At 57.7% G+C, this 20,346-nt stretch overlaps 2 protein-coding genes and 1 non-coding gene across 4 annotated transcripts; 2 read left to right on the top strand and 1 right to left on the bottom strand.

The window, feature by feature from the left end:
* Positions 1 to 207: 207 nt before the first annotated feature.
* On the bottom strand, positions 208 to 5,441 carry IMP4 (IMP U3 small nucleolar ribonucleoprotein 4). The gene is made up of 9 exons (XM_062182263.1): positions 5,180 to 5,441; positions 4,966 to 5,074; positions 3,018 to 3,101; positions 2,368 to 2,477; positions 2,128 to 2,260; positions 1,884 to 2,038; positions 1,706 to 1,800; positions 1,532 to 1,605; positions 208 to 1,446 (listed from the first exon to the last, which is right to left on the bottom strand). The coding sequence occupies exons 1-9, from the start codon at positions 5,180 to 5,182 to the stop codon at positions 1,334 to 1,336; spliced, it is 876 nt and encodes a 291-aa protein (XP_062038247.1). The 5' UTR covers positions 5,183 to 5,441; the 3' UTR covers positions 208 to 1,333.
* CCDC115 (coiled-coil domain containing 115) lies at positions 5,423 to 9,140 on the top strand. Of its 2 annotated transcripts, none has more exons than XM_062182435.1 (5): positions 5,423 to 6,082; positions 6,158 to 6,261; positions 6,342 to 6,424; positions 6,914 to 7,045; positions 8,295 to 9,140. In XM_062182435.1, the coding sequence occupies exons 1-5, from the start codon at positions 5,972 to 5,974 to the stop codon at positions 8,405 to 8,407; spliced, it is 543 nt and encodes a 180-aa protein (XP_062038419.1). In that variant the 5' UTR covers positions 5,423 to 5,971; the 3' UTR covers positions 8,408 to 9,140. The 2 variants fall into 2 exon arrangements, with proteins under 2 accessions (XP_062038419.1, XP_062038340.1); XM_062182356.1 differs by having other exon boundaries at positions 6,140 to 6,261.
* A 614-nt stretch (positions 9,141 to 9,754) lies between these two features.
* On the top strand, positions 9,755 to 9,826 carry TRNAE-UUC (transfer RNA glutamic acid (anticodon UUC)). The gene has a single exon. It is a non-coding gene; the product is annotated as a tRNA-Glu (tRNA).
* Positions 9,827 to 20,346: the final 10,520 nt, after the last annotated feature.

The following is a 20,346-nucleotide window of genomic DNA, read 5'->3' as shown; positions in this document are numbered from 1 at the left end:
TGGGAAGGCAGCAAAAGATGGCCTAAATGCTGAAGTCCCTGCCACCCCCATGGGAGGCCCAGATGGAATTCCTGGCTCCTGGCGTCAGTCTAGCCCAGCCCTGGCCATTGCAGCTATCTGGGGAGTGAACCAGCGGACGGAAGATTATTTCTGTCTCTCCCTCTCTAACTCTGCCTTTCAAATAAATAGATAAATCTTAAGAAGAAAAAAAGTACAACAAAGCAAAGATTTATTTAAAGACAAATGGGCAGAGGATCTGACTAGACTGATAAATGGCCAAAAGGTTATGAAAAAACGTTCATCATCACTAGTTATCATGGAAATGCAAATCAAAGCCACAGGGAGCTGTCACCTCACACCTGCTAGGACGCTCACTCTAAAAACGGTCAGTATTGACAGGGAGGTGGGAAAAGGGAACGGGCACAGGTTCGGTAGCAATGGGAATGGGTACAGTTTTCATGGAAAACATACGTGGGTTCCTCAAAAGGTTAAAAATACAACTGCCACGTGATCCAGCGATCCTACTTCCGGGCACACACCCAGAGGAAACGAACGCCAGCATTTCCAGGAGGTGTCTGTAATCCCAGGCTCAGCGCCGCACAACTGTGGACGGCCAGGATACGGAACAGCCCCAGTGTCCGCGGGCGGTGAATGGACACAGGTAGCGTGGTGTGTATGCACGTTCTTCCTGTCATTTGTAATAGCACCAGTGGGCCTGGGGACACGGAACTCAGCGATACAGGGACTTCCACTCCATGATGGCACGGAGCTGAGCCATCTGAACAGTCACTCGCAGAAGCACAACAGAAGGGTGGCTGCAGGTGCTGGGGGGAGGGAGCCGGGGATGTGCAGGTCCAGGAGAGCAAATTTCCATCATGCCCGTGAAGTGGGGTACACACACGCCTCACGGGGCAGGGAGGCTGGGGCAGGGGGTGGGGCGCTCTGCAGGGCCCTGAACAAAGACCCCTCTCCCACTGGGCACCTCCTAGTGTTTCTGAAACCCGTATGAGCACTGTGCATGTCGGGCCCATGGGTACGTACTGGGAACATGGGCGCAGAGAGGGGAGCAGTGTGGAGAGGTCTGGGGGAGATCCCAGCCTCCAAGTGTCCCCAGGGAGTAGAGGATCCCACAGAGCACTAACCTGAGGCCGCCGCCCTCCACAGAGTTGGCTGGAGCCAGTACACTGCTGTGAACGGACCGGCCCTACCTCCCCACTCAGAGGCTGGCAGGCGGCGTGACACAGGCTCTATGGGATCCCTGCATCCCGCACGGTCCCACACTGGAGCTCAGGGGCTCCCGGGTTCTACGCCCACGTGCTGACTTGCAGGCGGCTCACTCGGCACTCAGGAAGACCCTCTTGCGTGCGGTGTTGGTGTAGGGGTGCCAGCGCCACTCCACGTCGGCGGTGGCCTCCTGCTCCAGCGTGCCCAGGCGGATCATGTACACTGGGGGCAGGGGGACGGGGACGTCACCACCAGCACAGCAAACCCCCTCCCCTCTCCAGGACCCAGAAGAAAGCCCCACACTCACGCTTCAGCTCAAAGCGTGGTCCGACCTCGGTGAGCTCCACGTTGCGGTGGTCTGTCTTCTTGTAGACATGGTGCCTGCGGGGAGAGAGCCAGGGTGGGGGTAGGGGTCCGCCGCAGCCATCCACGGATGCGGCAGTCAGGCCGCGGCCACCCCCCACCCAACCTGCAGACCTACCGGAACGAGATGTAGTCGTCCTGGTTTGCAAAGGTGATGACCCGGTGGCTGTCGTCTTTGGGCACAGGGAACAGATAACGCAGTATGTCGGAGACCTGGGGCACAGGGAAGGGGAGTGTCCACGCCTGGCCTGGCCTGGCCCGGCCCCCAGCTGCATCCCGAGGGCCCCCAGACTCACGCGCTTGCCCAGGCGGGAGGTGAAGCCGTGTGTGATGAGGTGGGGCTTGGCCTCCGACATGGTGCCCAGGTCGGGGATGTCGTGCCGCATGACCACGTTGCAGAGCGTGAAGTAGGCCGTAGGGCCAAAGGGCAGGTGGCTGACAATGAGCCCCACTGCAGGGGGCAGCCAGGCAGTCAGAGCCCCCGCCTACCCCCAGCCTGCCCTGCCCCCACCCCTGTCCTCCCGCCGGCCTCGGCCTCACCAGGTGTGCCTCGGTGCTCGTGGACCACCAGCAGGTCAGTGACCCCATTGGCTTTGCAGGCTCGCACCAGGGCCCCCACCTCATGGCGGCCTCGGTTCATGCGCTGCGCACCCGGGAACACCAGCTTCAGCTCCTGCACAGGGACCACCACAGTGTTCAGTCAAGGCAGCGGTGGGGTGGGGTGGGGAACGTGTCCTGGGTGTCGTCCCCCCACCCCACTCACTCCTTGCCCACCGGTACCTTCGCAAACATCTTAAGGCGGGAACTGGGATCCCGGGAGGTGGTGATCATGATTTTGGGGTCCTCAACCCCCGCCCACCGATATTCATCATCCACGTGGCTGGTCACACCTGTCAGGAGCATGAGGGACAAGAAAACAACACTGCTCTGGGGTGAAGGGCTATCGTGGGGCGGCCGGCCCTGTCGGAGAACGGACACATGGACACACATGCGCGAACGTGCACAGTCGACGAAGGAAGTCTCCTGTGGGCACTTGTGGCCGCCATGTCAGTGCAAATCCCAGCTCTGCTAAGGGCCTCACCAAGTGTCTGTAAGGTTTCCTTTCCTCCTTGTTGAATTACACAATGAATGAAAGGTCAGACTGCCGGCGACATGCTGGGGACACTGTCCAGCCCCGGCTGACACTCCAGGGGCAGAGATGACCAACAAGGAGCAGCGGGTACGCGGCGGGGTCACCGTGTGCGCAATCGGGAGCACCGTGCAGACACGGGGCGCTGGGGGACAGTTCCGGGGGTGACTGTCGTGCCTGTTTCCTCAGCTAAGAAGAGCCCAGTGTGTTCAAGAAAGACACAGACAGAGAGGCCAGCAGTGCCCGTGTTGGGGACAGGACTCAGATCCCAGGGGCAGGGAGGGCCACACGGCATAGTCACCTTCACCGCCGGCATCATCAAACTCCAGGGATCCCTGCAGGGCCAGCGCCTCCCGGCGGAGCTCGGTGGGGATCAGGCGGTTCTCTGCAGAGGGAAGACAGAGGAGCTTAGTGACACACAGCACGAACCCTCGGCTTCCATCCACATCCCAGTGCACAAACCTGCGGAACCCAACGGAAAGATCCCTACTCCTTTTGAAGCACAGGGGGTGCAGGGTGACTAGGAGAGGAAGATGGCAAAGCAACACATTCTGGCGACGTGTTAACCTGGGAACACTGGGTCCTAAAACTTCACTTTCTGGGGTTCCTGGCTCTCACGAACTGAAGGCCTTCTAGCTTACCCCAAGCACCTGCATTACTTTTAAAGCCAAATGGATGGGTCAGCATTCTGGTGCAGCAGGTAAAGCTACCACCTGCAGCGCCAGCATCTCATATGGGCGCCAGTTCGTGTCCCGGCTGCTGCACTTCCAATCCAGCTCCCTGCTAATGTGCCTGGGGAAGCAACAGAAGATGGCCCAGGTACTTGGGCCCCTACCACCTACGTGGGAGACCCAGAAGAAATTCCTGGCTCCTGGCTTTGGCCTGGTCCAGCCCTGGCCGTTGCAGCCATCTGGGAAATAAACCACCAGACGGAAGATCTCTCTCTGTGTTAACTCTGACTTTCAAATAAATAAATACATTTAAATATAAAAATAGGGGCTAGGGTCGTGGCATAGCAGGTTAAGCCTCTACCTGTGACACTGGCAAACCATATGGGCACCAGTTCATGTCCCAGCTGCTCTACTTCCAATCCAGCTCCCGGCTCATGCTCCTGGGAAAGCAGAGGAAGACAGCCCAAGTGCTTGAGCCCCTGAACTCAAGTGGGAGACCTAGAAGCAGCCCCAGGCTCTTGGCTTGGGCCTGGCCCAGCCCCAGCCATTGTGGCCATTTGAGGAGTGAACCAGCAGATGGAAGACCTCTTTCTTTGTCTCTCCTCCTATCTCTATAACTGCCTTTCAAGTAAATCAAAAGCAAGTCTTAAAAATAAAGCCAGATAGCACAACTTCTTTAAAAATATGGATTTCCCAAGGCCTCAGCAAGGACAGACTGAGCAAGATGCCCCGAATGCCTGCAGGTGCATGGCCTCAGCTGCTTTGGGTCAGAGGTTCCTCAAGACCACGGCTGGGTGGGCTGAAGGGCTATGCTGCGGGTGCCCTCCCTGGGGTCCAGAACTCCACCTGGGCACACCCTGGGAACCCCACTGCTCCCCAGACAAAATGGGTGTGATGTAAGAACAGACAACAGGAAAAGAACAGTTTATTCTTAAGTCACACTCCTAAGTTAGGGAAAATATTCCCAAATCCCAGTGTAATGATCACTTGTCACTTCTTAAAGGTAGAGGGATGCGTCACCAGTGCGTTAACACCACGTGTACACTTCACACACAGGCCTAAAACCAGGGACCACAGAGTGAATGCAGGTTCTTCCGAGGAACTAGGGGAACGCACTACCATACAGAAAACAAAGTTCCATTGGCAGAAGTACCAACAAAACAGAGGTAAACCCGGCATTTCCACATTGCCACAGACTCCACGCTGCAAGTGGCAATGAAAGATTCCTGGGGCCAGCGTTGTGGCACAGTAGGTTAAGCCTCAGCCTGCATCGCCAGCATCCCATATGGACGCCGGTTCGAGACCCGGATGCTCCTCTTCCAATCCAGCTCTCTGCTATGGCCTGGGAAAGCAGTAGAAGGTGGCCCAAGTCCTTGGGCCCCCGCACTGCAGAGAGCAGCAGGAAGAAAAACCACGGCGGGGAAAGGCCCTCCAAGACCCCGCTAAAACATCCACGCTGGGGACGAGCCACGCGGAGGCTACAGCGCACAGGGCAGCTCCGCGACGCGACACGGCACGGGCACGGCCAGGGGCAGACCCACCGGGTGCCTACCCCGCCCGCGCGACCCCACACCCTACCTTCGAGCGCGCGCCGGACCTTGTCCTTCCTCTCCTGGGCCGACCGCTGCGCTTCCTCGCGGGCCTTGCGGTACAGGTACTCGCGGCGCAGGCGGGCCTCGCGGCGCAGCTATCGAACAACGACTCCGGTCACCACCCGGCCCCCGGCCCGCAGCCCCAGCGCCAGCCCTCGGCGAACCGCCGCCCCCGAAAAGAGCTCCAACCTCACTCCTACCATGATGGGTGCCCCTTCCACGTGCGAGGGAGGAGAGACTGTGGAGACCGTCTGAGCGGTGCAGCCCTCGCTTCCGCCCTCACTCAGGAAGGGCGCTCCGGGGCCTCGCTGCAATCGGCTGCTATTGACAGTGCCCGAAGTTAAGGTGGCGAACGGAAGAAGGGCGCCTGCAGGCGATTGGCCAGTTCGGCGCGCGTGCTCGCTGGAGCAACCAATAGGCTGGAGGCAGAACGCTGTCACGTGACGTGGGACGGCCGTTAACAAAGATGTCGGCCGCCGAGGGCTTCCGGAGCGGCTACCCACGGGCGATGAACTGCTACAGCAGTCATGATTGGCGACTCGAGAAAACCTATCGGCTGTAACAGTAACACAGAGACTAATTGGGAAGGTACCTGAAGGCGCCTTCTGTAATTAAAGCCACTCTTTCCTTAAAATGGTTGCCAAACGGCTTCGCCTTTTTCCATTGCTATAGCGGTAGGCTGATTTGTAAAATGCCACCGCCTCCACATTTAGCCCTCGTAGACTGTGCAGCTGGTTGATCTACTTGGAGCATTAATTGAGGAACTCGGCTCCTATACGTCCCGCCGGGAGCCTGCCCTTAAACAGCGTGACGCGATGAGAGTCTAGATACCGTTGGTGTGTCCGGGTCTTTGGCTGGAAACGCCCCCTTGGGGCGTGTCCCGCATGCCGATTGGCTGTCATGCTAGCGCAGCTGGCGGTGATTGGGCGACCTGAAGGAGACGGCTCCAGACCCGGTCCTCAGCCCACCCGAGACCCGAGTGTGGCGGCCCCATGGCGGCCCGGGACGTGCAGACGGAACTGGATTCGCTGATTCTGCAGCTGCTCGCGGACCTGGAGGAGCTGGAGGCGAAACGGGCGGCGCTGAACGGCCGTGTGGAGGAGGTGAGCGCCGGGGGTGAGCGGGGGTGGCACTGGCGCGGAGGTAGACCCAGTCTCCAGGCTCTCACTTCTCCACAGGGCTGGCTGTCGCTCGCCCAGGCGCGCTACGCCATGGGTGTCAAGTCGGTAGGACCCCTGCAGTACGCCTCCCATATGGAGCCCCAGGTGTGCGTGTGCGCCAGGTGAGGAGTCTCGGGTTCCGGAGCGGGTGGGCGGGGTGCAGGGCCGGGCCGCCGACACTCTGTCCCTTGTCATCCTCTAGCGAGGCCCCGGACGGACTCCAGAACTTGCGAGTGGTGAGAGCCGGCGCCCAGATCCCGGAGGAGGTGGGGCCCCGCGAGGCAGGTGAGCCCCTCCCCGTCTTGTCGGGGCCCCGTCCCGATGTCACGGGCAAAGCGCACACCCAGTCCAGGAGACGGTTCCGTTCAGGTCTGGAGATCGTCGTGTCTAAGTAAGCGGAGGGTTACAGAAGTGTTGTAAGCAGTTTGCTGTCCAGGGAACCGGAAGTGCCCATCTTATGTCGGAGCGACCACCTGCCGCTCCCAGTTAAGCATCCCTGAGACCGAATGGGCAGCTGGAGGGTCCGTGGCCCGTCAGCATGTTCAGGCAGGTGGGTAAGGTCGCTGTGTGGCCTCATCACGGGCAAACAGGGGCCTGTGAGGGAGCGAGCACAGAGAGTGTCATCCTAACCTTGGGAGGCAGGCTGGGCTGTTTCCAGGAACGCGAAAGGCTGGGGTTTTCCAGCCAGCAGTGTTTTCCAAGAATCACAAGGTCAACGTTAAGCTCAACACCGGTCCCCAAGACCCCAGCCTCCTCCAACGTCTCCTTCCCCAGCTCTGCGCCGGCGCAAGGGCCCCACCAAGACGCCGGAGCCTGAGCCCACCACAGCGCCCCAGGACCCCCTGAACTGGTTTGGAATCCTGGTTCCTCACAGTCTGCGGCAGGCGCAAGCCAGCTTCCGGGATGGTGAGTGGTCGCCGTCATTCCGGAAGCCCAATCGGGAGCAAAAGGGACAGACCCCTTCCCTAGACGTCTGTTTTGTGGAGGGGAGAAAGGCAGAGTGCAAAGAAGTAGGCCCTTAATGTAAAACTTGTGGGGGAAAAAAAAACGACACAGGCTGGTGGGGGGGAGGTCCTCGTGCTACAGGAAGGATGGGAAGCGGTTGGTACAGTGGCAAGGCCAGAAGCTGAGGGCAGGGGATCCAGGCCTCCGGGCCCAGGTGATGCAGGCCCCGGAGAAGAGGACCCTGGGAGTCCGAGGGTAGCTGTGAGCAAGAGATGGCGCAGACTCCGAGAATAACAGGCGTTGTTTGGGTCTGGCATTTGCTGGGGACAGACTGGACAGCAGGGGGAGGGAGCAGGTGCCAGGAGCAGCCAGGTGTGCGATGCAGGTGGAGGCAGCGGAGGGGCACATGTGCCTGGAGGGACCTGCATGCGTTTTGAGAGTAGAAGCCCCGGTATGTGCTGACCAATTGGATGTGGGGGTCAAGGAGAGTCCACAGTCTCTACTGGATGGATATCGGTGTCCGCAGGGCAGCAGGGCGTGGGTGCGGGCGTGTTCTGAGTGAGGTGTGGTGTCCACCATGCCCAGGGGAGAGGCTGAGTGGGTGACTGGGCACATGTGCCTGGAGCTTAGGAGAGGCCGGGGCTAGAGACACATTCGGGAGCCCACTCCGTAGTGCAGTGTCTGAATGCCAACGTGGCTGACACAGACGCCAGGTTAAAGCAGACACAGGATGAGATCAGCGCGGGCCTGGGACTGCAGAGAGGAGGCTGAGGAGCGGCACCCAGAAAGCGGGGGTCCTGGAAGCCAAGAGGAGAATGTTTTCTGGTGGGAGCGATGGAATGTGTGGTCAGCACTGCTACTAAGCGGGCCACTGACAAGAGCAGCGTGGACAGCAGCTGTTCCTGGGGACACTGGGCAGAAAGCGGATCCGGGGCGTGGACTCTTCTGGTGGAGGGAGAGTGGGTGAGAGCAGTGAGGGCCTGTGGCCGGAGGAGGGGGGAGTTAGGATCTGTGACTTGCTACTGAGTCCAGGGGGACGGGGAAGCCTGAGGAGGAGGTGCCGTTGTAGCATCACCCTAAAGGAGATGAGGGTGATGAGGGTGTGGGCTCAGCATGGTTGCAGAGCAGCCAGGGCAGGGTCCCCCTCCTGGAGCTTGTCATTAGCTGTATGGAGGACAGAGGCCACAGTGACCCTCTGCTTCTTCTCCAGGCCTGCAGCTGGCTGGGGACATTGCCACCCTCCAGATCCGCATCAGCTGGGGTCAGAGCCAGCTCCGGAAGCTCCAGGAGAAACTCAGGCAGCTTGAACCTGGGGCTGCCTGACCTGCGAACCCAGGGGCCAGGGCCCGGAGCACAGCTGTCTTGGGATGTGGCTGCCTCGCCTGCCGTCCGCCTCCTTCATGAAGAGCCCCTGCCCCTGGCCACAGCCCAGCTAATGTCCGTCCCCTCCTTCCAATGTCCCTGGTTTCCACGTGTGCAACTCGGTTAGGTGTGAAGTTTGAAGAGAAGTAATGTCGAAAACCACTGCTTTGAGACCACCTCGAGGCCCGTGTTGCACGGGGCGGGTGCACAGGCTGCTCACTGCAACAGTCATACGGATGGGTCAGCTGAGGCTCCACTGTGGGCGAGGAGAGGTGGCTGCTGCGGCAGGGAAGACCCAGAAGTAGTGCTTCCGGCACACTGGCTCCTCAAAGGGGCCGAGAGCTGAGGGCGGGAGCTCCAGGCTGTGGCTGCACCGACCTGGGTTGTCAAGGGTCCCGTGAGAAGAGACCCTCGGGGCTTTTCAAAACCTGCCTTTACCTTACCCAGAGCGAGGCTGGCCTCTGGTCACGTGTTGAGGGGCCAGCTGTGTTTCCCTGTGCGGGAACTCTGCCCTCGCTTCCTTTTTCCACTGAGTTGGTCTTTTCGGCCATCTTTAGGAGCTCTTTCTGTTTGGGGGGAATTCGTTCTTTGTTCATAATACCAGCTGAAAATGTTTCTTCCAAGTTTGTCTTTTAACTTGGCTTATTGGGTTGCTCTTTACAATTTTGTATTATGAAATAAAACCTCGATCAAATTGCACAAAACAACGGAATAGCTTAGGACGTCGGGCGACGGCGTCTCAGCGGTTGGGGCTGAGCAGGGCTGAGGGACAACCCGTGGCCGGGGCAGGGAGCGGGGCTGTGTCTCGCTCGCCCCTCCAACGCCGGCCTCCCTGACCACCTGGGGCTACAGCGCGGACTGGGGCCGGACTCGGAGGTGGGCTGGGGGAGTCGGTTTCCCGCGGCCCCTGCGTGGGAATCTCCAGGGAGGGACGGCCCGCTGCAGCGTGGGGCTCCCGTCGGCATCCCGCAGTCCACGCCGGGCCAGAGTACGGACACGGCCGCACGCTCGGACCACACTGGGACCCCAAAGTCTTCCTGGGCACACCGGTCCCGGCCGACGTCCACGGCCTCGCGGACTTGCTCCGCAAATGGGCGGAGGGAGACAGCAGATGCCGGGCGAAGAGCGCTCCACCCGCCTCCTGGCTCCGGCTCGCTGGGCGGACGGGGCCGGGGGCTGGCGCAGCCGCAGTGAGGACGAGCTGCCCGCGGGCGGGGCGCGCGCTGCGGTGCGCAGGCGTGTTGGGGAGGCGCGCGGTCACGCTGATGTAAGGGCCGTATGCAGACACGGGAAACACCCGTCATCAGTTCCCATATGGTCTAGCGGTTAGGATTCCTGGTTTTCACCCAGGCGGCCCGGGTTCGACTCCCGGTATGGGAACGAAGAGCTTGTTTTTTTTTTTTGCTGGTTTTCCCTCCTTTCTCCTTCCACCCTCGGGAAAACTTGGAGTTCCTCCTAGCCTTTCGTTGCTACCTGTAGCTTGGAAATATGCACGCAGGTTTTGTTTCTCGGCATTAGCACAATTCGTCATTGGAAGCTAAGTAGTTTTCCCCCTTTTGAAAGTGGAGAAGCCGAGCCCCAATGACTTCAGCTGTGCGCTGTGATCCAAGTGACAGTTTTCATCACAGGGTTAGCTACTGCTCCGTCCATCAGCGGCTCACTGAAGACGACTCTGTTAGATGCCACGGTCACTGCAGATGTGAACAACATTATAAACACTGAAATATTGAATAATGCTGTCTGATCAGAATGTACTGTCCAAGTCCGCTGTAGAGGGGGCGCCCCGCCAGCTCCTCCCACACAGGGCAGCCCGCCCCCTCCAAGCCCCCATCAGGAAGGGAAGGGCCGGGAGGAAGGGGAGGGGGAGGAAGGAGAAGGGGGGAGGGGGAAGGGGTAGGAGGGAGGGAGGGGGAAGGGAGATAGGAGGGGAGGAAGTAGAGCAGGAAGGGAAGAGGAGGGAAGGGGGGGAAGAGGAAGGAAGGGGAGGAGGGAGAAGAGGGAAGGAGGGAGGTGAGAGGGAGAGGACAAGGAGGAGGAGCAGGCCTGGCAGCAGCCGCGGGAGGGGGGTGGGGGGGCTGAGTCCCATGGGTGAAGGACCTGGCAGGGGCCTCCAGTCTGGTTTGCTGCCTTGGGGCCAGTGGCCAGGGTTCCCGTGTCCTCGGCCAAGAGGTGGCTTCACGGCCCCAACACAGAAGGGACTTGAACTTCCAGATGCCCGGGCGCCTTGCCAGCACACCCACAGATGGGCCAGACCTACCGACGCGGGGCAGGGCCTTCCTCAGCTGTCCACCCCTTCCCCCAAGGGCGGGGGGGGGGGGGGGCTCCCTCCCTGGGGGGGGCTCCCTCCCTTCCTTCCTGCCTTTTTTGTTTTTCCGTCTGACTTCTGTGCTTAGAGATTTTAAGCTTCTCCTTTACAACAGAACACAGCCTGCGGCACACAGATTGGTGGTCATTCCCCTAGTGTGCACAACAAATGCTAAACAGGCTCAAAATCACTGCCTCTCCTTAGGTCTGCTGGACAAGGGAGTACAGTGCGCTGACTGTGGTGCCGTGGGTTAAGCCACTCCTTCTGTCCCACAGGGGAGTGCTGGGTTCGAGTCCTGACTTCCCATCCAGCTCCCTGCTAATGCACCTGGGACCGCAGCAGGTGATGGTCCAAGTACTTGGGTCCCTGCCACCCAAGTGGAGTTCCTGGCTCCTGACTTTCCTGGCTGTTGCAGCCATTTAGGGAGTGAACAAGCAAGAGATCTCCCTCTCTCTCTCTCTCTCCTGTTTCTCCCTCTCTCTTGCTCACTCTGCCTTTTCAAATAAGTAAGTTGTTAAAAAGAAGAAATGAGGTGTAGGGCAAACTACTTTCCTGAAGACTGGAGAAAAAGGTGGATATAAATTCTCAGCCGAGGGCTGAGAAGCACCCCTGACTGTGAAAGCAAAGCCCCCAACCGTTGCCTCCAATGCCTGCCCCTACATGACACAATTTTTAAAGATTTATTTATTTATTTGAAAGGCAAAGTTACAGAGAGGCAGAGAGAGAGAGAGGTCTTCTATCTGCTGGTTCACCCCCCCCCCCCCCAAATGACTGCAATGGCCAGAGATGAGCTGATCCGAAGCCAGGAGCCAGGAGCTTCTTCCGGGTCTCCCACATGGGTGCAGGGGCCCAAGGACTTGGGCCATCTTCTACTGCTTTCCCAGGCCATAGCAGAGAGCTGGATAGGAAGTGGAGCAGCTAGGACTCGAATCGGCGCCCATATGGGATGCTGGCGCTGCAGGTGGCTGCTTTACCTGCTATGCCACAGTGCCAGCCCCATGATAGTTTTTAAAATGCTGTCCTGACTCAGTTTTGAGGCCCCGACAAAAGGCCAGTCACTTGCCAAGGTAGCACAGACTGCCAACCAGCATCCTTACTGGGCTATCATACAATGGGCTATACTCCTGCCCAAGGACAGCCCTGTGTGGGCCTGGAGCCGCTGAAATGATTCAGACCCGCAGGCTCTCAGCCTGCTCACCCTGCCTCATCGGTCATTGGTGTGGAATCCAGGTGAAGACTTTCTTTATGGTTCTCCTCCCTCCCTCGGTGTGGGAGATCCCACCCTGAGTCATCTCTGTGTGCCTGACTCGCCTTCCTCCTCCTCCTCACATGTCAGAGCTGCTTTTGGGTCTCCTCTACGGGTGCAGGGACCCAAGTCCTTGGCCGTCTTCCACTGCTTTCCCAGGCCACAGCAGAGAGCTGGACCAGAAGAGGAGCAGCCAGGACTCAAACTGGTGCCCATAGGGATGTCAGTGTTGCACTCCCCAAATGGCCACAACGGCCCGGGCTGGGCCAGGCCAAAGCCAGGAGACTAGAACTCCATCCAGGTCTCCTACATGGCGACAGGAGCCCAAGCACTTGGGCCATCTTCTAATGCTTTCCCAAGTACATTGGCAGGGAGCTGGGTGGGAAGCAGAGCAGCCCGGACCCAAACCAGCACTCCAATATGGGATGTGGGTTTTCCAAGTGTTGCCTTCTCCCCTGTTGTAGGTGTATTAATTGGCAAACAACGTGAGACCGGCACAGTGGTGCAGCAGTTAGCTTCCCACTTGGGATGCCACATCTCACCTAGGAGTGCCAGTTTGAGTCCTAGCTACTCCACTCCACATCCACCTTCCTGCCTGCTAATGTATCCTGGGAGGCAGCCTGACACCCAAATAGGAGACCCGGGTGGACTTCCTGACCCAGACCTGGCTATTGCAGACATTTGGGGAGTGAACCAACAGATAGAAGATCTATCATATTCTCTCTCTCTCTCTCTCTCTCTCTCTCTCTCTCTCCCCTTCTCTCTCTGTATAACTCTGCCTTTCAAATAAATAAATAAATCTTTTTAAAAAATACCTATGGATGAAATCAGAGCTCCAGCACTAACTCCAAGCCGACCACCTAATGTGGCCAGGTTCTGTGGCCCCGTGTGTCTGTGATTGGTTTGGTTGGTGATGGGCAGGCTGGCATAGTCTTTGGATGCTGGGCTTCTGCTGCCCGAACCCATGGAATGTCAACCTCAACACTTCCATGGTGGCTGAAGCAGTGGCTGACTTGTAGGGTCTGGGCCTCTTGACCGTAGACCAATGGAAGGCCCCAAACCAATAAGTAATGAGACGGTAACTGTGTGTAGCACTCACTGCTGCTTTCCCAGGCGCATTGGCAGGAGGCTGGATCGGTTGTGGAGCAGCTGGGACTTGAACCGGTGCCCATATGTGATGCCAGCAAAGCAGGTGGTAGCCTAATCCACCCCATATGGCTTTCAACTTTGCATGGTGAAACAGCCACAGTGGCAGACACATGTCTCGTGTTTGTACATAACCATCTATTTCTTTTTTTAAGAAACATTTTTTTAAATGTTTTATTTATTTATTTGGAAGGCAGAGTTACAGACACAGAGAGGTCTTCCATCTGCTAGTTCACTCCCCAAATGGCCGCAATGGTCGCAATGGTCAGAGCTGCACTGATCCAAAGCAAGGAGCTCTTGGGCCATCTTCCACTGCTTTCCCAGCCCGTAGCAGAGAATTGGATTGAAGTCCTCGCTGCTCCATTTTAAAAAAGCGGGTAAAATGTTCAAAAATGTTCGAGACTTGAACCAGCATCCATATGGGATGCCGGCACTGCAGGCAATGGTTTTACCCGCTACACCACAGTGCCGGCCCCAAGTTTGTATTTTTTTTTTTTTTTTGACAGGCAGAGTGGACAGTGAGAGAGAGAGAGAGAGACAGAGAGAAAGGTCTTCCTTTTGCCATTGGTTCACCCTCCAATGGCCGCTGCGGCCGGCATACTGCGCTGATCCAAAGCCAGGAGCCAGGTGCTTCTCCTGGTCTCCCATGGGGTGCAGCGCCCAAGCACTTGGGCCATCCTCCACTGCACTCCCGGGCCATAGCAGAGAGCTGGCCTGGAAGAGGGGCAACCAGGACAGAATCGGCGCCCCAACCAGGACTAGAACCTGGGGTGCCGGTGCCACAGGCGGAGGATTAGCCTAGTGAGCTGCGCGCCGGCCAAGTTTGTATTTCTTATATATATTTATGTAGTGATGTATGTCTGGTTACATAAATATATATATTTGTGTACATGCATGTAGGTAAATATTTATCTAAGCAGGCTATTGTGGCGACCTCAGAGACATCTGGAAGCTCTCAGCCCCTGGACTTGGATGCTTCCTGGGCCTTTGACTCACACATGCGCAGTTCACACCCCCAGCCTAACTCACCCCTTGAGCCCAGTTCCTAAGTGACACATGCTCATTGTCCTTTCACTGCGGGGGGTGGGGGTGCAGACCCGGCACCCTGCCTCTGGCCCACAAGAACGGATTGTGCGAGTTGTCTGAATCAGAATCCGAATCCAGTTGCTTGTGTGGACGCTGACCAAAAGCGAGTGCACAAAGCAGGGAGGCAGTGCAGGGAGGCAGCTTAGGGCACGAGGGGGCAATGCAGGGCCACAGCTCCCCACAGAGGCCGCCACAGCCTTACACAGACAGTGATTCCGCAGGGACATCTGCCCAGCGGTGTCCAACCTTGGACTGACGTCACCCCGGCTAGTAACCATTGTGATTCGATTATTGTTTTCGGGTATCTCAGGAATCCCTCCCATTTTTGACTCCTCTTTGCTATTTGGAGATCTCTCTCTCTCTCTCTCTCTCTCATCTCTCCCGTCTCTTGTTATTTTTGGGCTGACACATAGTAACACAGGTTTGCCATGGGATTTGTCTACCAGAGGGGCTGTAGAACCAGTCCCCTGTCTTGGGATCCCCACCCACAAGGGGGTGAAACCTTAGCGACTCTGTAGCGCCATCTAGAGGCGAGGGGGCGGCTGTCTCAGGAAGGTGCAGCCATCAGCCTCTGGGACTCGCTCCCCGACCCGAGGACCTCTTTCCTGCCCGGCTGTCCCTCCAGCCCAGAGCCATCTCACCTCATGGCTTCCATCATTACTTCCTCTGGTACTATCCCATCACGGTCTCTGAGAGGTTAAGGGCAAGGTCACGGTGCCCTCATCAGCAGCCCTGGGTGCAGCCCACAACTGACCCGACTGTCTGCTGTGCACTTTGCCGTGACTTCCACTTGCCATCAGGGACCCAGCTGGTCCACCAACCTGGGGTCAGATCTCTGCTTTGACCTTGACCCCGAAGAAGGCAAAGTACCCTGGAGGCAAGGAGCTCCAGCTGCAGACTCACACAGACCTGGGTTCGAACCCCAGCTCAGGCAGTTAGTACTGCAACATTGACTGGAACAAACCACTCACTCCTTGTGGGCTTGTGACGATGCTCACATGAAATATTAAATAAAGCTCCTTGCACCCAGATGATGGGCAGCTGCCACCAACAGGCCTGGGATCCAAGATGCATTCCTCTGGCTCTCTCCTTTCAAACACCCCCAAGAGAACCTGCCACCCTACTAGGGACAGAAGACCAAGATAGCAGGGTTAAAATCAGAGGTGACGCCAGCCCCCGGGGTGGCAGGGCACAGCAACCAAACCAGCCCGGCACAGGTGGGCATTTCCCATCCTCTGGGATGGGTCTGAACAATTATTTGTGCATCCACAAAACCACGGTTCCTTGTTTATTTGAAAATCAGAAGGGCAGGGGAGAAAAAGAGAGAGAACCTTCCTTTTGCTTGTTCACTCCCCAAACAGCCATGGCTGGGCCAGACTGAAGCCTGAAGTCAGGAGCCAGGAGCTTCTTCCAGGTCTCCCGTGTAGGTGTAGGGTCCCAAGCGCTTGGGCAGTTTCTGGTGCTTTCCCAGGCATATTAGCAGGGAGCTGGATCGGAAATGGAGCGGCCGAGACTTGAACCATTACCCATATGGGATGCCAGCGCTGCAGGCAGTGGCTTTATCCACAATGCCAGCTCCTACCACCAGTTTTTTCCCAGGCACATTAGCATTTCCCAGGCTTAGGGAGCTGAATGCGAAAGGGAGCTACGGGGACTCAAACTGGCATTCCGGTCTGGAGTGCTGGAAGTTTACTTACCATGCCACAATGCTACCCTCAATACAAGTTATTCAAATTGGTTTCTTTCCCCCCAGAATCTTCCCACGTGAAACCACACCCCATCCCTACATGGCAGGCATTCCAGCAGCTTCCTCTCTGCTTTTGGAAGCAGGTGTCACACCCCGGCCGGGTTACTTCCCCACGCAGAGGACCGCGACGGTGGGGGCCGGGGCCCCTCGCACCTGCGTCTTCCGCGCGCTGATCGCCCCACGTGGGGCCCGGCACCGAGAGGTCTGATTTGGGCCATGACCCAGTGCTGAGACAGCAGCAGCCGGCGCCTGCTCATAGCTCATGCTGCCCGCTTCCGCCCTCGCGGAGGGATTTAGAGCCGCTACCCATCATCTGCCTGAAGTGTCAAGGATTTCCTCGCCTGGAGGAAATCAACTTGCGTCTTATACTTCGCTCCTAGAGAGATTTAATCATCCGCCTTGGCATGGCAGAGGGATGGTGGCGCCTCACTCCTTCCGATAAAATACGGCCTTCCCTGTACATCCAGGAGGGGTGGGATGCGGGGTGTGTGTGTGGGGGGGGGGGGCGGACTTCAACATCCATCCAAATGTGCCTGTGACTGCGCGCTGAGGGCTGTCCTGGGCCTGGGAACTGGCGATGGCGGGTGCTGTGACAGCAAAGAGTGGCACGTGTGGGCTGCTGGGCCCTGGGGCAACTTAGGGTCCCCCCTACCTGTCCCCACCTCTGCACCTCCATGGACCAGGGGGATTCCAGGCTATGCAACCTGCACCCCAATCACCCTGCTGACACCAGCTGGGTGATTGGCTAAGTTGCTTGGTTGTTCAGTGCTTTGACATGGCAATACAAGCCTGTTGGAAGTATTACATGAGTTAATCCACTGAACACAGTAAGGGCTCAGTAATTGTTAGTGCCAGCGCTGCAGCTCAATAGGCTAATCCTCCGCCTTGCGCCGCTGGCACACCGGGTTCTAGTCCCGGTCGGGGCGCCGGATTTTGTCCCGGTTGCTCCTCTTCCAGGCCAGCTCTCTGCTGTGGCCCGGGGGGGGCAGTGGAGGATGGCCCAAGTCCTTGGGCCCTGTACCCGCATGGGAGATCAGGAGAAGCACCTGGCTCCTGGCTACGGATCAGCGCGATGTGCCGGCCGCAGCGGCCATTTGAGGGTGAACCAACATGCAAAAGGAAGACCTTTCTCTCTGTCTCTCTCTCGCTCACTGTCCACTCTGCCTGTCAAAAATAAAAAATAATAATAATTGTTAGCATTATTACTTGCTAATTAGTTTGAGAGGCAAAGAGACAATTGCAGAGATGGAGAGAGAGAGAGAGAGAGAGAGAGAGAGAGAGAGAGATGGAGAGCACTCCCATCCACTGATTCACTTCCCAAATGCCCACAGCAATTTTGGGTCGGCCATTTGAGGGTGAACCAACATGCAAAAGGAAGACCTTTCTCTCTGTCTCTCTCTCGCTCACTGTCCACTCTGCCTGTCAAAAATAAAAAATAATAATAATTGTTAGCATTATTACTTGCTAATTAGTTTGAGAGGCAAAGAGACAATTGCAGAGATGGAGAGAGAGAGAGAGAGAGAGAGAGAGAGAGAGAGAGAGAGATGGAGAGCACTCCCATCCACTGATTCACTTCCCAAATGCCCACAGCAATTTTGGGTCAGGACCAGGGTCAGAGCTAGAAACCAGGAACTCAGTCCAGGTCTCTCACAGCACTGCTGCCTCTCAAGGTCTGCATTCGCAGGAGGTCAGAGTCGGGAGCCAGAGCCAAGGATTGAACCCAGGAACTCTTACACACAGGACCCGGATGTCCTAACGCTCTCACCTTGACCACTAGGCCAAACGCCTGCCCTAGCATTAGTGTCAACATGATTACTTTATTATCACCAGGACCTCACACCTCTCCCCGACAGAAGCTCCGGGCTGGCCCCTGCATCCAGCCTCCTCCCGCCCCTCTCCACCCACTCCTCTCCCAGCAAACACAGGACTGATTCTGACACTCTCTGATGCCTTCCCTGGAGGAGCCGGGCTGGGCTCACACGCGGACCTGGGCATGTGGACCCACCGGGGCTGCGGCTCCAAGCCACGCTGCAGAACCAAGCGTGAAGGCCCCAAGCACTCAGGAGGTGGACCCAGGGCCCCGCAGACCTTCCCAGGTGCAGACCCAGCTCAGCAGGGAGGGAGACAGACCCCCGGAGCCCCGCATCCCAGGTATCCACAGACGCCCTCTGCCCCGCCCGCCCGGAGCTGCCCAGCCCCGCCCCTCGTCCCTCCCCCTCCTCCCGGAGTGACTTCCTTACCTGTCTCCCTGCCCACCCTCAAGGCCCAGGTGAGGGGAAAGGGAGAGAAAGGCTGAACGGAGAGTGGCCACCTGGCTGGATGCGGGGGTGTCCCAGGTCCCTCCCCTGGAACAAGGTGATGAGAGCAGTGCCTGCGTCAGGGGCCGTTTGGTGCAACGTCAGAGGGTTCAGTAAGGGTTAGCTGCTGGCAGCCATGAGCGCCTATGTGGTGACATTGACTTGTCAGCTGGACTACTTTTAAAATAAATTTCTCTTGTTTATTTATTCATTCAACAAACATGTGTTGTAAAGCTACTGTGCCAGGGCTATTTTCGGGGTCTGTCCGGGTCACAGCCGTGAACAAGACGGACACACTCCCTGGGGAGTGGGCACAACCCTGCAGGTTTGCAGATCCCCGGGGTCTGGTCATCTCGCCCTCCTCCCCCAGCTCGCTAGACCGGCTGCGGGCCCCGCCGCCACCTCTGCCTGAAATGCGGAGAGACGCACACTAGGTGGCGCTATGTGGCCGCATTCCCACTTAGAGCCTCCGGTTCGTCTCCATTTGGAAATCCCTCCAAATATTTTCAGGGCCGCCAAGACTGAGACCCCAGACAGTCCCAGCTCTCATATACCCCAGATCCTAGAATCTCTTTCTTCAGACTCTCGCATCCCGTAAACCTTCTGGCTGCCCAGTGTTAGGTTCCTAAACCCTCAAACCAGCCAGAGTTCCCAGACCCTTAGACTGATCTCAGACATCCCAGAATCCCAAATCTCCAAGCCCTGAACCCTCAGACCCAGAGCCAGCTTCCCAAAGCCCAGTCTGCAGCCACTGCTGACTTCCTTAAGTCCCCCAGCCCGTCAGACCCCAGGACCCCCACACTAAGGCCGCAGCCACGAGGGTGAGACCTCATCTTGCACAGGTGACCCAGTCACAGCCCCCAGTGCAGCAGGAGTGGGAGCCTGGGCCGGTGATGCCCACACACAGTAGGCGCTCAACAAATGCTGCCGTTGGTGCATAGCCTTTGCTGAGCCTGGAGCTAAGCAGCTGCACGCTGGCTCCCATCCAGGCTGACCTCTCTGAGACCCACTGTGGGACTGTCCTATCTTCCTGGGACAGAACAGGTAGAAGTGTCCCAATTTAGCAGCATCTGCAAATTTAATTAACAAGCTGTTTCTCTTCCTGGCCCAGCGATTAATAAAGGTGTCGGATGGGACAGGAACCTACACAGCTCCCTGCAGTGCCCGGAAGGCGCCCCTCCTGCCCAAGTGTATGGGCCATTTATCAGAGGGACAGGGAGGGATGTGTGTGCATGGCTGCATGGCGTGGGCGTGGGGCAGGGGCGGGAGAGGGAGGAGGAGCGAGCAGACACAACACACGGAGCTGCAAGGGCAGGATGGCAGGTGCCGTGTGCAAGCTGAAGCCGTCTCTTCCACTTTGGGAATTAATCAGACAAACTGCTCACCTCCCAGGACCAGCCCTGCCTGCCATCCCCAGAGGCCAAGCTTTCCATCGGATCCCATGTGTCCCTGGGCTGGAGGTGAACTTGGCTATGGGGAGTCCATGTCATTGCTCTTACCCTGCACTTCATGGCCATGGTCCCTGTAAACCTCCAGGATTCTGGTTTTTCCTGAAAGCTGCACCGTGGCTAGCAACGGTGTCCACAGTCAAGGCTAGGACAGCATCCTACCATTTTGGTCCCTATAGCTTCAGACCCGGTCTCCCAGGCAGGCAAAGGTAGAGACAGACCCGCCTGGCCTCAACATACACATGGTACAGCTAGGGAAACCGAGGCGCCAACAAACAGGTGCATTGTGACTTGCCTAAGGCTACAGATCTGGGCCTCCATGGCAGTCACGGTTCTCTCTCCCGAATAAACTACCCCTGAGTCCAAAATGGGAATGACCCCAAGCCGCAGTTGCTCAGGAGCCCCAGGAGTGCCTAAGTGAGCATAACACCCACAGCCATGGACTCAGCTGTGTGGCGGGAGCAAAGTCAGGGTTCTAGGAGATGCCCCCATCTTCCCTCCTCAACCCCCAACACCTGCCATCTCCAAAACTCACAGGTTAACGACTCTGCTTCTGAGACTGAGAAAACACAATCAGAGGAAACCAACCTCCTCTGTCCCAGAGCTATCAACCAACGGGCAGTAT

This window comes from Lepus europaeus, chromosome 1, assembly GCF_033115175.1.
Source record: "Lepus europaeus isolate LE1 chromosome 1, mLepTim1.pri, whole genome shotgun sequence".
NCBI lineage: Eukaryota > Metazoa > Chordata > Mammalia > Lagomorpha > Leporidae > Lepus > Lepus europaeus.
Note: the sequence above shows the minus strand (reverse complement) of the source record. Positions and strands in the feature narration are given on the sequence as shown.